At 33.8% G+C, this 16,383-nt stretch overlaps 1 protein-coding gene across 1 annotated transcript in view; it reads left to right on the top strand.

The window, feature by feature from the left end:
- Nucleotides 1–16,383, top strand: part of NAF1 (nuclear assembly factor 1 ribonucleoprotein) — a 41,991-nt gene that overhangs the window by 21,317 nt on the left and 4,291 nt on the right. The window contains exons 4-7 of the mRNA XM_049631269.1: nucleotides 2,737–2,819; nucleotides 9,107–9,267; nucleotides 12,666–12,717; nucleotides 16,257–16,359. Of these exons, the coding sequence (XP_049487226.1) occupies nucleotides 2,737–2,819; nucleotides 9,107–9,267; nucleotides 12,666–12,717; nucleotides 16,257–16,359 (399 nt within the window). The remainder of the gene's footprint in view (nucleotides 1–2,736; nucleotides 2,820–9,106; nucleotides 9,268–12,665; nucleotides 12,718–16,256; nucleotides 16,360–16,383) is intronic.

The following is a 16,383-nucleotide window of genomic DNA, read 5'->3' as shown; positions in this document are numbered from 1 at the left end:
CTTTTCCTAACAGTGTCCACACCAATATTTTTTTTTTTTTAATTTTTTTTTTTTTCAACGTTTTTAATTTATTTTTGGGACAGAGAGAGACAGAGCATGAACGGGGGAGGGGCAGAGAGAGAGGGAGACACAGAATCGGAAACAGGCTCCAGGCTCCGAGCCATCAGCCCAGAGCCTGACGCGGGGCTCGAACTCACGGACCGCGAGATCGTGACCTGGCTTAAGTCGGACGCTTAACCGACTGCGCCACCCAGGCGCCCCCACACCAATATTTTTAAAACTTCATACATTTATAATTTTGTACTTTTACAATTTATTAATCAAAATTTTGATTAAAGTGAAACATCCTTTTTATAAAAATCATGATTATTAAAACTCTTTATTTACCTGATTCTAAAATCCTTACATTTACTGGTTTTTGAGTTACTTTTGGCATTTAAGAATGTACATAAATAAGTCAAATAAATAATTATTTGCTTACATGGTATGAGTTGAGCATCTATTAGGCTTGATGTTTATAGAAAAAATTTAGGTCATAATGTTTATCAAGAAAAAATGTGAACTATTTGATAAGCACAGAATAATGCTCTTTAAAGATACTGTTTTGACTAGCACGCCCTAATAGACTAACAGAATTCTCAAGCTGCTGGGGAAAAAAGATTGTGTCAAAATTATCACATACTCCTCTCTTTTGAGAGCCTAAAATATCTAACATTATTTGGACCAGATTATAAAAGAGAAAATGAAGTATTAGTACATTAAGCAAAAAATAACATGAGTTCAAATGAGAACCCAAAGAGAAAAAGAGAGGATTTGGCTTTGTACTCTGCAGTTCTTCTACAAGTTCTGCTGGTTTGTTCCTCTCTCTCTCTCTGTTTTAATTTGGAAAATACAGGAGGCTAATTAGATATTATTCACCTTGGTAGAAGTAGAGAGATGTCATAAAATTAAGGATCTTGTGCTAGTACCTATTTGTTGAAAGCCTTTGAAAATCTTTATCAGTGTATGGTATAAACTTTAAGTTGATCTGTACCCAACTACCTGCAACTGCCACCTAGAATCATAATAAAAAAAGAATAGTTCTGTAGGCTGTGGAAACAGGGTCAGTAGTTGTGATGTTGCAGGAAGATTTTAGGTTCTGGTGATAACTTGGTCTGGAATTAGCCAGATTATGATTATAAGATATTAACATTATGATAATGTTAATCTCTTGAGTCCTGTTTTCTCATCCTTTTATGAAATGAAGGTATTAGATTAGGTGATCTTTTATTTTCATGTAATTTGATTCTTGGGAAGGGGATTAGGGAAGAGAGATGATTGAAAATGAATTCTCTTAGTGCTCACTATCATTATCAATCCTTACTCATCATCTTTATTCCAGAAACAGATCTACCTCAAAAAATGTTGATCTATATATAATCTGTGACTTATACGTATGTTCAGAACTTAGAAGCAGTAACTGATGGGGACGCCTGGGTAGCTCAGTTGGTTAGGTGTCCCTAACTACTGCTCAGCTCATGATCTCATAGTCCGTGGGTTCAGGCCCTGCATGGGGCTCTGTCCTGACAGCTCAGAGCCTAGAGCCTGCTTCAGATACTGTGTCTCCCCCACTCTCTCTGCCCCTCCCCCGCTCATGCTCACTCTCTCTCTCTCTCTCTCTCAAAATAATAAACATTAAAAAATATTTTTAAAAGAGGTAGTAACTGATACAATTGAAGTTTTTGAAGTGGATTTTAATAATCTGAATTACTATATTTCGTTTCTCAAGTAGACATGACATCTGTAATGTGGCAAAGTATTCTTGCTTGTTACTCTAATTTTCTAAGAGCCTACTGCTTGTTTTTTCTCTTTGCTATGTATGGTAGACTGGTTGTTTAACATTTGTGTCATATACAGGAATTGATTATGATAGACTAGTGGGATAATGCTATTGCTTTTTGAGAAAGAGAGTGATAAAAATTGCTGTTGAGTCCTATCATTCTTCATCTGTTCTGAGGAAGATGCTTTTATGAAGTCTTTAGCGTTTTCATAAAACAGTAAGTATTCAGTTCTTTGTAGAAAAGAATTTCTACAATGAGAAAGAAGACTGATTTTTCCTAAAATAAGAGTTTTGTGAGTAAATGCGATTATACTTTTTTGGATAAAAGTTGCTTGAGAAAATGTACATGACTTAAATTTATTGACTTTTTAATGGGCGATACAACTTTTCTGTGAAATTTTATACTTTAGTTTTTTTTTTTCTTAGAATTGTAGCTTTTTGGGTTTTTTTTTTTTTGGTGTGTGTTTGTTTTAAGTTTATTTATTTTGAGAGAGAGAGAGAGAGAGAGCATGCACGTGTGTGAGTGGAAGAGGGGCAGAGAGAGAGAGATGGGTAGAGAGAATCTCAAGCAGGTTCCATGCTGACTCAGGGCTTAATCTCATGACCACGATGTTACAACCTGAGCCGATAGATAGCAAGAGTTGAATGCTTAATGGACTGAGCCACCCAGGTGCCCCACACAGGTGCCCTAGAACTGTAGCTTTCTGTAATAAATAAAAATATGTAGACTCTATTTCCCTGTATCACTTGATAATAAATAGCTTGTTGATTTAAGAGAAATAGTTACCAGATACATTATCTCATCTTAAATTTCATTTTAAATTATGTTGGAATTAAAGACTAAATAAAATTATTACTTAAATTTTACATTATTGTCTAATTAAATCTTGAAATATCTGCTCTGTTTCATTTTTCAGTAATAATTGAATCCATGACTAACCTACCTCCGGTTAATGAAGAGACTGTAATTTTTAAAAGTGATCGACAGGCAGCAGGAAAGGTTTGTTAAAAAAAAAAAAAAAAATCAGATCTTAAAAATTATGCTGTTTCTTTGTTGATTGTTTTTTCTGACTTTCCCTATCTGTCCTAAAAAGAAAGAATTTATTAATTTTAGTAGGTGAGCAATCTAGAGCTCTGAAGTTTTAGTTTTTTCTTGATTTTCGTCAGTGCTTCTTATCTGTTGATATATTGGTTTAATACTGCTTATCACTCTTTGCTGCTTGCATCATTAAATATAAAATACATTTTTTTCCGTTTGTCAGGTACTTTGTGAGGCAGTGGTTCTACATATTGAATATCTCCAAGTACTCAAAGTTGAGTGCAGGGAACTTTCTACAGTGTAGTAGTTAACCTTTTTTTGGTTTGTGAGTCCCTTCGAGTGGTGGCTCTCAAAACTTTAGACTTTGGTTTCCTCTGGTAGAATCTGAGGATGGAAAAAAGAAAAAGTAGAAAAAGATTTCAGCAATAGCTGTAAAGTGTCATTGTAAGCACATTCTGGGAAATTATGAGTATGTGTACTTTAGTACTTAACATAAAGTTGAGTCCCTTCTAACATCCTTCGAATGGAACAACTCTGCATGTCCATCTTTAATATGGAAGACTTCACATTTTACCAAATCTGTGCAATTTTGAGCAGTCAGCAAAGGATGTAAAGTCAAGAATATAAATACCAACCAAGTGTTCCTTTTTTGGCTGTAGGGGTAGCTTTATTCACCTCAGCATTTCTGCACCATACAGAGTACAGTTCTTTGTGTATTGTGTTGAAGACAGATAAGAAGTAGCTTTTTGGGGTTTAGTTTTTCCCAGGTAACCAACAGTTGGCTTCTTTTTTTGTTCTAGGACAATTAATTTATATCTAATCAGAAAAAAAGCATACCTTTTTAATTATATTATTGGATCATTCATGTAATTTTCCCTTTTTTCTGCCACTTCCCTACTATCCCATTCTAACACAAGTTGGAAAGAGCTCAGGTTTTTATCAGGATCCTACCACCTTATACTACCTACTTATATTTATATTTAATGCAAGTATATTTAAGTTTATAATATATAAAATCGTATATATATATATTGACAGGCTAATTTACCAAAGAGAAATGAGTGACTTAGGATTGCAAAGCAATCAGTGGTAGAATTAATTGGAGTCTAGAGCTAATCTATTTTGGCAATGCTGGAGAAAGTCAGTGAGGGGAAGAAAGATGATTTAATGCTTAAAGGATGGTGCTGTACTTTTTTGTCTTTCAAATACCTAAGCTCAGTCCTTTTCTTTCAAGTATGGGTTCTGCTGGTGCCTTTGTGAGGTGTTAGAGATATGCTAGGGGGCTGTACTGCAGAGAAGGTTGAGAGAGAAAAGGGATGGGAAATGAGTAGATGACTGTGTCATGAGCCGCTCTCCGTGCCCTTGGGCGTATATACTTCTTTAGGAGAAACCAGTATTCTGCCCCAGTGCAAAAGCAAAGCATTTCTCGCTGTGCTCAAGAAAGATGTAGAAGAAGGGAGAGGAGAAGAGGGAACAGAAACATATTTCTTCATTTTCTGCCTAGGAGTTGAAAATGATCATTTCCATGATTCCTTTTATTTATGATTTTTGTGACAGTTACCTTTTTCTCTAAATAGCTAGCTTAGACAATTTTAATTTCACAATACCCAACACTAAGCCAGTTAAAAGCCTCTAAATTCACATTTCTTAATACCTCTCATTACATTTGAATTTTTAATTCTATAATCATGACTAATGTTAATATTCAGCTCTTTTGTCATTTGAATTTGAAAGGTATCAGATAAAAATGTAACATTTACGCCTCTAACTTTAGTTATGTGACATAAGTCTAGAGGGAAAAATTAAATCTATTTCTAAATTTTACATAGAGAGCTTTGTAAATTCAAGAAGTGACAAGCCTTTAAAAAATATTTGATCATAAATGGAAGCACTTTGAAATGATTCCCCAATATAATGGCAGGGGAGAGGAGAGTTGGGAATATCAAACCATTGATCAGAAAATGAAATTGAATCTGTTTTAGATCTTATTTGGACACTAAATTAGTTTTACCTTCAATGTCAAACCTTTGTATATCTTTTCTTTTTCCTCTGCCCTTCAACAATAATGAGCCACAGTGATATTTTGTATATTTTTTTATTTTTATTTTTATTTCTTTTAAGTTTATTTATTTTGAGAGAGAGAAAGCATGAGTAGGGGAGGGACAGAGAGAGAGAGGAGAGACAAAGAATCCCAAGCAGGCTCCACACTGTCAGTGCAGAGCCTGGCGCAGAGCTCAAACTCACGAAGTGTGAGATAATGACCTGAGTCAGAGTCGGTTGTTCAGCCACTGAGCCACCCCAGCACCCCTGTATATCTTTTAAAATTCATTGAAATTCTGTAAGCAAGTGAAATTATCCCCACTTACTTAAAGATCACAAAGTTAAAAAGGAATAAAATTGAGTTTCCAACCCATTTGGTCTGTCTGATGCATTTCCCTTAAACCTCCTCCCCCTTCCCTACTGATGTAAGGAAGGTGACCTTGGATTTGTGTTTCTACCTTTTGCCCTTTAATCCTGATGATGAATAGTTCCTTTTGATAAATGAATAAAATTTTATTTTTAATGTTTAGCTCTTTAATATCAGGGAATTTAAAAATTGACCAACCTATGCAATATATTATCCCTATATAACATGAATTACTTGTTTGTTTTGCATTTAGTCTTCAGTATTTGTTAGAACAGGTTTTGTTTTTTAATTATTATGTACTTTACTTTCTAATGAAACAATGAAATGTTTTCCCTGTCAAATATTGAGCAGAAATTTTTACTGATCTTTTTTTTTTTTTAAAGATCTTTTTAAAGATTCTTTATTTAAAGAATACTTTGTTACAGTCTGGTTGGTAGTATGTGTTGATTTTCTGGAAGTATAGTTTGATACAGTGTTTTTTTTTTTCCTCCCCCAGCAACTTGTGAAGTAATAATACACAGGGTGATTGAAATAATCATTTATTCTAACCAGTGAACTAGAATACTCTTATTTTCTTCATTTTTATTAATAGGAAGTCACAATAGTAATTGATAGGAGAATTCTTTATGGCTGTGGAGTGTTCTCGATGCATCTTTAGCCAGCTGTCTCATGCTGGCCCCCAGCCACTAGAACTTTTGCCAGGCTGCATGTAGAACATCTAAGCATGGACTGTGCTGTAGAATGAGAATTTGGGGGAATGAATGTACTTCTCTTCTTGTCAGTTGTTTTCCTAACAGACCCTATGCTAGATCTGTGTAATGTGGTGTAGTGGTGTGTGTTTGTGACCTCTGTGTGTGACAGGAATCCTTTGAGGTCTTTTAGCAGAAAGATACTGCTTTTAAGTAAGAGATGGTAAGTATATTCTAGAGCCAAGTGGAAGGACACTGAAGACTACCTCTCAAATGACAGGGCAAGTATAAAACATTAGTTGGGTTAGATTTTTGTGAGTATTTCTATGGAATATGTACTATTTAGAGTATAAAGAAAGCTTTTTACCTTCCTTAAAGTAAATATCTTAGACATCATTATCCTAAGTTTTGTTTCTCACACTGTTGTCTCAGCCATTCTTTCCTTGCATCTGTAGTCAGGATTTCTTGCAGAATCCTCAAGGGCAGGTCTGAAGACTGAGTAGGGGTAAAACTGTGAGGTGAAGTGGGGCTGGCCTGAGCCCTACTTTGTCTGAAGTCGTTCTTCACAGTTTAGCTTTCAAGTATTAGCCAGTCTAAAATCTATACTTTGAAGCTGATAGTAGTTTAAAATATTGTCAAATCCCCCCTTTTTTTTTTTTTTTCTATAACTCTGGGTTAGCTAAATTGCTTATGTGAACTCAGTTAAGTGTTCCTGTGGCTATTCAAGTTAGTAGCATAAATACTTCTCAGTTTTGGTGTAAGCCATATATGGATTCACTAATGGAGCTTCCTGTCACCTGTTGTATGTATGTGGTGTTATTTTACTTAAAACTTTATAATGATTTTCTCATAGATACAGCTGATCAACACTTAAGATCTTAACAATAGTGAACTAAGCATGCTTTGATTTTTATCCAAGAATTTTGAATGTTAGTTCAAACTAGTCTGTATATAAACCTGAGGCTATTAAGGCATTGCTCTAGTGAAATCATTTCTCAGGATATGGAATTATTTATCCAGGGAACCATTCCTTGGGAAACAGTTTTATGTACCAGGTTGCAAACAATGATTATTATACTTTTATAGGAAATTTTTCAAAAACTTATTTTATCCCTGTCCAAACTTTGAAGAATGAGATTTGTCTATATTTATCAAAGTTAAAAAAGAATTAAGACTTAAATTTTTTTTTTTTAAATATTTACTTATTTTGGGGAGAGCACAAACGGGAGAGGGGCAGAGAGAGGGGAACAGAGGATCTGAAGCAGGCTCTGCAGGCTGACAGCAGAGACCCCGATGTGGGGCTTGGACTCATGAACCGTGAGATCAAGACCTGAGCTGAAGTCAGATGCTCGACTGACTGAGCCACCCAGCTGCCCCAATAATTGTTAAGGCTTTTAAAAAAGTGACAAGACAATCTGTTACTTTATGTAATGTAAACCAGTAAGAGTCATGCTCTAGGATATCCCTTCTGTCCTTTGTGGTTCTGGTTGGAAGAGGTCTGCTCTTTGTATCTAGATCCTTTCAAAGCAAATTTGCTATTTTCTTTTAAAATTAAAAAAAGATAAATTTTTTATGCTATTAGTGTTATTTCAGAATATGTTGCCACTTGTATTGAATACTACTAGTTGTTTTTAGGGTAATCATGTCTTCAGAATATTGGTACCCTGCCTGTTTTATGCCTAACTGAAAATTTAATAAAACCTTGAATGGTATACTGAAGAGAATAAAATGAGAATATTTACTATCAAAAATCAAGAACTGAGAAGGTACTAAAACATACTTTCAGTGCAGTTGGTTTAAAATGATCAAAGCTATTTGGAAAGTTATTTGGTAATTTTTTTTAAGTTTATTTATTTATTTTGAGAGAGTGCAAGAGCACGGTGGGGAAGGGGTAGAGAGAGAGAGGAGAAAGAGAATCCCACGCGGGCTCTGCACGGTTAGCGCTGATTCGGAGCTTGATCTCAAGGTTCCTGAGATCATGACTCAAAATCTAGAGTCAGACGCTTAACTGACTCAGCCACCCAGGGGTGCCCCAAAAGTTGTAATTTACATCCAGAGTTTTAATAGTAATCATACTCTTGGCTCCAATAATTCTGCCCCTTACCATTGAATTTTCAGGAAACCTGAACTATGTAAATTTACATAAAAAGATACTCATCATGGCATTATTCATCATATTGAGCAAATTGAAAGCTTCCTAAATGTCCTGGGAGACAAGTTAAATATATTGTGCCAGATCTATAAAGGAGTGTGCTATAGCTACCAAGATATACTTACGAAGAACATGGAAAAACTTAATGCAACCTTTGGTTTTAAAAGGGAGTAGTATACAAAACTACAGTGTGGTCTCAAAAGGAAAAATTTATTAATAGAAAAAAAGACTATAGAAGTCTACACCGATATTGGTCATGTCCAGTTTCTATAACATACATACATTTATTACCAGAAACATTATTTTTAAAAATTTAGGTATTTCTTTTGAGAAGAGCTTGAAAACAAGAGGCTTTGTTTTATCATTCTTAAAACATTTTCGGAAATACAATATGTCTGTACTGAAAGTCCTTGCTTCACATAAAAGTTAAAGGCTGTATAGCTTCTTTGGTTTTTGAAAAATAAGCAACTTCAAGTTCAAATCTACTTTTCTAAGTTTTAAATTAGAAACAGTTGTGGTTTAATTTTATGAAAATGTTAACTACCATATGGGAACAGCAGAAATGATTGAATACCCATTAAAGCAGAAGCTAGCTTTTAAGTTTTGTGTTATAAGAGTCCAAGTGACACAGCATTTTATTTCTCAGAAGTTATCCATTGTAATTCTTTTCTTCATACTTTACAACTTAAATGAGGAATAATAAAAAAATGATAATTTATATCTAATTGGTATACCACCAAAATGATTTGAATTTAATAAGGTACAAACTTGTTACACTTGTTTTAAATTCATAAAAAGGAAATCTGGATTGAATTGATGCATTTATAATCAAAATATGAAGACTGATTATGCAAAAATGACTTAAATAGAAATACAGTTTTATTGTTCTGACATGAGAGAATTACCTTATTATAACAATTACCAGTTTTTAAAAAATATTACTGTTTGAATTACTTTTTTACATATTAAAGGAGGTATTTATGTTTTTTCTATTTTATAGATATTTGAGATATTTGGACCTGTTGCACATCCATTTTATGTGTTACGTTTTAATTCTTCAGAGCACATTGAGAGTAAAGATATTAAAATAAAGGATACTATGTATTTTGCTCCATCAATGAAAGACTTCACCCAATACATATTCACAGAAAAACTTAAACAGTAAGTATGTTATTGACATGTTAGTTGTCTGCCTATCTGGTGTTTATATTTTAGGAATAATTTTCAGTGAAGGTCATTCATTATTGTTAAATATCTGTCTTCCAAACAGTTCATTTATTTTCCTAATAACATCTTTGAAAGGTACAATTTGTTATCAGACTTTGCAGGTAGAGATGATTTATATCTTTAACCGAAAAAGACATAGTCAGCTAGTAGGAATACATTTGGACCATATAAAGTTTCTGAATTCTAATTCATATTTTTTCCATTATATACTTTTCTAACATACATGCTATTTCAGTATTAGTATTACCACCCAAAAAGAATTCTTTTCCATTTTAAATAAAATTATTTAGTTTGGATTACATTATAGGCTTAACTAATAAAACTTTGTAATTCTCAAGAAAAAAAACAAAATGAGTACATTTCAAGTTGCTTATAAATTGTGTCTAGAAGAGACAACTAAAATATGTCCCTGAAAAGTTATGTATCAAGTTGATAAACGGTTGATTTAACCAACAAACTACTGCTCTCCCTTTTATAAGATGCTAAATGATGCCTATGGCATATGGAAGTAATATTTCTGCATGTTTATGGTACTCATTAATTTTGCATTTCCATGTGTTAATTGTGTTGCCAGGTGTTAGCTGTAGAGCTGTTTTTAGTTGACCTTGTTATTATAATTATATAATTTAATTTTTATATTAAATCAGTGGCATATAGTTCAAGTAGAATAGCTTTTTTGGGGAAAAAAAAGTTGAATGCTTTGGAACAATGAAATGAATATAAACCATTTAAAAATATTATAAAATTAGGAGTGGAAGAAACACTTCAAAAGATTGGGGGAGGAGAGGGGATCCTAAATCCAAAAATACTTTGCATTCAGTTTGACACACAAGTCCCTTTTAGGTCTAGCTCTCTTTTGATGGGAAACTTGAAGTATAGTTGAAGCATTAGGAGTGCGGTTTTTGCAGAACATACAGGAACTTTAGTCAGTGAGTAGCCCTGGAGCTACAGCAAAAGTACTAGCTAGTCCTGATGGCATGGCGAAAAATCTCTTAAGTATTTACATAGTAAATGAAGTCTCTGAATTCATTTATCATTTTAGAGATGAAAATTTTGTTCCTGATAATTCATTAAGCTCGTGTTTAGGAATCTACACAATTATCTGAGGGAAACATTTTGCCTAAGTTGGTGAGGTTGATTTTTCTAAATAACTGCTAAAAAGAAAGGTGAATTAAATAGACAGTAAAGTCATGTTTTAAAATCATTCCTTAAGGGGCGCTTGGGTGGCTCAATAGGTTGAGCATTCTGACTCTTGGATTTTGGGATCTTGGGTTGTGATCCCAAAGTGGTGTGATCCAGCCTCCTGTGTCACTTTGCGAGCTGAGTGTGGAGTCTGCTTGAGATTCTGTCTCCCTCACTTCCTCTGTCTCCCCCACTCATGCTCTCTCTCTAAAGTAAAATAAAAAATTAAAACATTAAAAATAAAATCATGTCTTAAAATAGTATTTCATTCTGCTTTAAATATTAGGATGTTGCTGTAGTTATGGCATCATTTTAACTTTAAAAAATTTCTTTTAATGCTTTTTTTTTAAAATTTATTTTTGAGAGAAAGACAGCATGAGCGGTGGGAGGAGCAGAGAGAGACACACACACACAGAATCCGAAGCAGGCTCTAGGCTTCAGACTGTCAGCACAGAACCTGACACAGGGCTCCAACCTGTGAGCTGTGAGATCATGACCTGAGCCAAAGTCGGACGCTTGACCGACTGAGCCACCCAGGTGCTTCAGCCATAATTTTAACTTTTAACAAATAAAATATTTTAGCTTAAAACAGATACACTTAAAAAGATTTCCTGAAGACATTTACTGAGTAGATTTTAAATAGTAGAAGAAGTTTTTGTTCTTGATTTGCAAGAATAAGAATTTTGTCCTGGAAAGAAAAAATAAACTAAAGAATTGGGAAATTAGGCCCACCCTGCAGAAGCCCCACCTGACAAAGATTATTCTGTTTTAGACTGTATTTTGATGTCTGCATGGGAACTCTGTTGAGTACTTGCCTTTGAGGTAGAGAAGTTCAGCTCCTCTCTAGTTTATCTACCTCTAGTAAGGCTATTTTAATTTTGGCTTCCCATGAGCTTACTTTCTTGTTAAAAGTGCTTTTTGAAATGTTGCTTGATCTCTTCTTCAGTAGATTTTGATTTTCTGTGGTAAATATACTAATGGGGAACTTTCTCCGTTTATGTCTTTAAGCTTCTTGCTAAGGGCACCCCAGGCCATGAGATGGCATATATGTTACAAGGGGACTGGAGCTGTGTTAACTGCATAGGTGTAAGCTAATAATTATTGAGTAATAGCTTTTTTGTAAATACAAAAATCATTGATAGTGCCCTCATATACAGGGTCAAAGTTTTGAACCAAAAGAGCAGACTTCATGATTTTCATATTCTGCTAGCCCGTTGACATCTGTACATTTATTTTTATGGATTGTAGATTAATATATTAATGATTTTAATGAATTAATAACTGAGAACCTCATTTATTTCTGAGATTTAATTTAAAGCAGTGAGGACATCTCCTAAAGTTTTGTAATACTTTAATGTAATTGAGTAACAAGATATTGTCAAACTTAAAAAATCAAAAAGATTAAAAAGATAAAGATGAGCTTTCAGAAATCCTAGTCCTACTTAATAATATATGTACTTCTGTTGGTTGTAGAGTATAAAACTGTCCACTAAAAATAGTTCATGCTTGTGATTATACTGTCCTTCAGACTCTTCAAAATTCTCCTTACCAAATGAGAGCTTGTTTCTGCCTTCTCTTTTGAGAAACACTGTTGGAGTAAGGTTTGGTTACTCATGAAGTATTATTGATAGCCCTCAGGTAAATACAGGAAGATATCATGTTGTTATCTCTACCATTATACCTGTAAAATCTTAAATAAGAGAATGCCTCCTGGTCATTTTTGTATCCTTGACACTGGAACTGTGTCTGACCTATAGTTGGTGTAGAATAAGCATTTGTTGAAGTGAACTTTATGAACTGAGCTCAGGTATCATCAAAGTCATTGCCTCTGGAGATGCTTATGAACTGCAAAACCACTTTCCTCTGCACACCACGCACAGCCTTGGCTTCTTATTCTGGTTCCCTGGTTCTAATATTTATGTGTGTCCAGTTCTTGTGTTTTCCTTATTAGCTTTCCGCATCTTCTGAAACAAGGGAAGAATATACACTTGGTCCTTTTATTTTTTGCTCTTATTTTCACATATATTGCAGAATTAAGGTTTGAGCTCATGTCTTCTACTTCATTATTTTCTATACTATTAATTAATAAACACTTAGCAGAATCTTAAGTACTTCTTGTTTTCTTTTGACTTTTTATTTTCTCTTTCTAGGGATAGGGGATCAGATGCGTCATGGAAGAATGATCAGGAACCACCACCAGAAGTAACTATAAGTCTCTTTACACAATATTTTAGGGATTATATAGGACTTGATTTTATAAAGTGTAATACCTGACCTTAACGAGGTCCTTTAATGCTGCTTGGCAGTCACACTGCCGTCCTTGGGCCTACCTATGTAATGTTTCCATCTCCCAGGTGACTGTTTTATACCCCTCAATGAGAGTTTTTGATCGATCATTTTAGGAAAAAAAATATTAAAAAACAATTGGGGGGAAAATATTTTTTAAAAAAATTTCTGGGAAAAAAATATTTTCAGCCATATTTTAATATTTATCAGTTTATCAGTTTCCTCCTAATTTACTATGTTTTAATCAGTTTTGTGGAGAGCTGGTAAAGGAAGAATTGTCATCATTGAAAACAATTTTATTCTTTAATTTAGTAAATTAACCATGGGGGCATGAAGACATTTATTAATGGTGCATTTTAATAAGCTGCCTTACTTTTGGAGGTACAAAATGATTAGAATCAGGGCACCTGGGTGGCTCAGTCGGTTAAGCATCCGACTCTTGGTTTTGGTTCATGTCATGATCTCACGGTTCATGGGTTTGAACCCTGTCCAGTGAGGAGCCTGCTTGGGATTCTTTCCCCCTCTCTGTCCCTCCCCTACTCATGGTCAGTCTCTCTCTCTCCGTCTCTCTCTCAAAATAAATAAATAAACTTTTTTAAAAAAGATTGCTTAGAATCTGCCTCCCTCTTCATTTTTTTAGAATTACCTCCCTAAAAAAGAGAACTCTTGATTTTCTTTCTTGAATTCATGTCAGCCAAATTAGTTTTATGTCTCAAAGTAGCTTGACAGTTTTTCTAGAGATGTGGAATAGTCAGGAGTAATGATTATTTAACTTTCCATGGAGATCGTTAGGCAAATTTTCTTTTTTTTAAGTTATTAAAATACAAAAATTGCAGCAATGAGTATATATCTTCTTGAAAATAGCATGAAATTTATACAAAGTAAAGAAAGAATATTATAAATGAGAATTTTTAAATGTACTAATTCTGATGAAGTTTCTCAGTATTATAAATTCTTGGTATTTGTAGATTTAATTTTGTTCATTTTAGATGTTTTTAAGCAGTGGTGAAGAATCATGCTAGTTTCTAATTTTGCTGAGGCATGAATCAGGTAATACTGCCTTAGAGAGTCATTTAACCAGTGAGTGATCCTAATTTAATTCCACATTACCATGGGATTATGTTTTCTAATTTATGTTAGGTATACATGTGATTTCTGTTAAGGCTCTGAGGTTCACTTAGTGTTCTTAGTTATTTTTAGGGTATCTTCATACTGAAATTGTATGTTTTTAAAGTATTTAAGGGGTGCCTGGGTGGCTCAGTCGGTTAAGCGTCCGACTTCAACTCAGGTCACGATCTCGCGGTCCGTGAGTTTGAGCCCCGTGTCGGGCTCTGGACTGATAGCTCAGAGCCTGGAGCCTGCTTCAGATTCTGTGTCTCCCTCTCTCTCTGCCCCTCCCCCGTTCATGCTCTGTCTCTCTCTGTGTCAAAAATAAATAAACGTTAAAAAAAAAAAAGTATTAGAAAATTCACAAAGGTCTTAAACATATTTCTTGTGAAATGCAAATATTCTAATACATCCCTGTTGTTTTAGACCTAAGCTTTGAACTTACTAATTATGGTAATGTTAACTGTTTATAAAATTGGCATGATCAGGTTAATTTTAAAATGAAAACCCAGCGTACTTCATGGGATTTTTTGGGTTTTTTTTGTGTTGTTGTTGTTTGAAGTAGTTGACCGTCCCTTATTTCTGTAATAAGAGAAAACTTCTTGAGATTTAAAGTTTATTATGATGAAATTTTGTAGTATAGAATTATTGCCTGACATTAATCATAGATTATGTATAAGGAATGTACTTCATTTCCATATTCATTTCTGATACGTGAATATGTAGTTTGTAGTTGAAGTAAGGTATATGGGTATAAATTTCAATTAATGTGTATACAAGAAACAGTGAATTTTTTTCTGACCTTAGGAGATGATAGCAAAATTATTACCTAAAGCACTCTCTAAAATAAACCAATGCCAATTAAAATCCTTTAATACCGGCCTCCTGCTCTTAGGACATGCCCAATGACTGGCTCATAAGGTTCTTTATTCTCCAGTTTCATCATCTGATTTCTCTATATAAGCAGCTTTCACTTTGCCTTACAGAACCAATTTCATGTCTCAAATATACCATGCCTTTGCACATATTCTCACATATTCTCCTTGAAATTTCTCTTTCCTTTATTTTCACTGCTAATTCATTAGAGATTTATCTTGAGTTTCATAACAAACATCTCCCTTGCCCTTTTTTTTTTCCTTTCTTCAGTCCTATACTCCCATAGCACTGAGTCATAGCACTTGTTCATTGGCTTTTTAATCTCATTTGAACAGCTTCAGGGAAAACAGTGTTTTCCATCTGATCTCAATAGTTTCCTAGCGTTTGGCAGATAGCAGATTTAACAGGAGCTTAAAAATCTTAGCACTTTGAGATCAGCAATAAAATGTCATGTATTTGAAGGCACTAACGTTGATATTTTCGAATTTGATTATAGATTCTGAGGTAGATGGACTCTTGGTTCTTGGAAAATTTGATCTAGAATATATTTCAGCAAGGCTATACTGAAAGTCTCATAAAAAACTTTCATATACATTTTATTTCTCTTAATGTATATACATGCATACACAGTGAACCTGTGTAAGTAAAACATACCTGTTTTTTGATATTAATAGAATAATAAAATTATTCTAAGAAGTCATAATATATATAGCTTTTAAGCTTTGGTATTTGGGCTAGAACAGTGAATCTCAATTCTTACTTACTCTTGTAAGTAAGACTGACTCTTCCCATTTGTAATTTAAAATGATTTCCTCTTGGAAGTCGGATCATCATGTATCTGCTTATCTAATAAGCCTTTCCCTGCAGTCCAATCTAAATAGCATCCGCAGTGATTTTTCTGCCCATATTGTGCCTTATTATTTATTTACAACCCTTAATATACCTGACATTATATTATTAAAAGATAATTATTAACTAAGATTATTGATACCTGTAAAGTGTTTAGAACAGTACCTGGCATATAATGGGTATATATAAGTTTTTGAATATTTTTTATATTAGATCTGATAATTTATGTAATTTGCTTATTCCTAACTATTCCTTCCCTTTAGCATTGTTTGGTACCTGGCATTATGATGAATATTGACTCTTAAACTTGAGGTCAGTCTTCTAGCTAAGGAATATCTGTATCTGAAAGTTGTTAAAGATTGGCATTTTAAAGTTACCAATCTGGGAGAAAAGAAGTTACCTATCTGAAACTTTCTAGAAATTAAAAGATAAAAAGCCTTGAGTACTCTGGCCTGTGTTAATTAAGAGTTAATTCAGATATTGCTAGAAAATATTATCAAAAAGAGTAACATTCTTTTATTATTTGGGGTCAGTGTTAAATAATAGGCTTTTTCTCACTTCCAAGTATGTACCAATGAATTGGTAAATCCATGTGACATAATCTATATATTTTCCTCTGCAAGGCCTTAGATTTCAGTGATGATGAAAAGGAAAAAGAAGCCAAACAGAGGAAAAAATCTCAGATTCAAGGCCGGAAAAAATTCAAGTCTGAGTCTAATGAATCAAGTGAGTAAATGCAATATACAGTGA

Source organism: Panthera uncia, chromosome B1, assembly GCF_023721935.1.
Source record: "Panthera uncia isolate 11264 chromosome B1, Puncia_PCG_1.0, whole genome shotgun sequence".
NCBI classification, from domain to species: Eukaryota; Metazoa; Chordata; class Mammalia; order Carnivora; family Felidae; genus Panthera; species Panthera uncia.
Note: the sequence above shows the minus strand (reverse complement) of the source record. Positions and strands in the feature narration are given on the sequence as shown.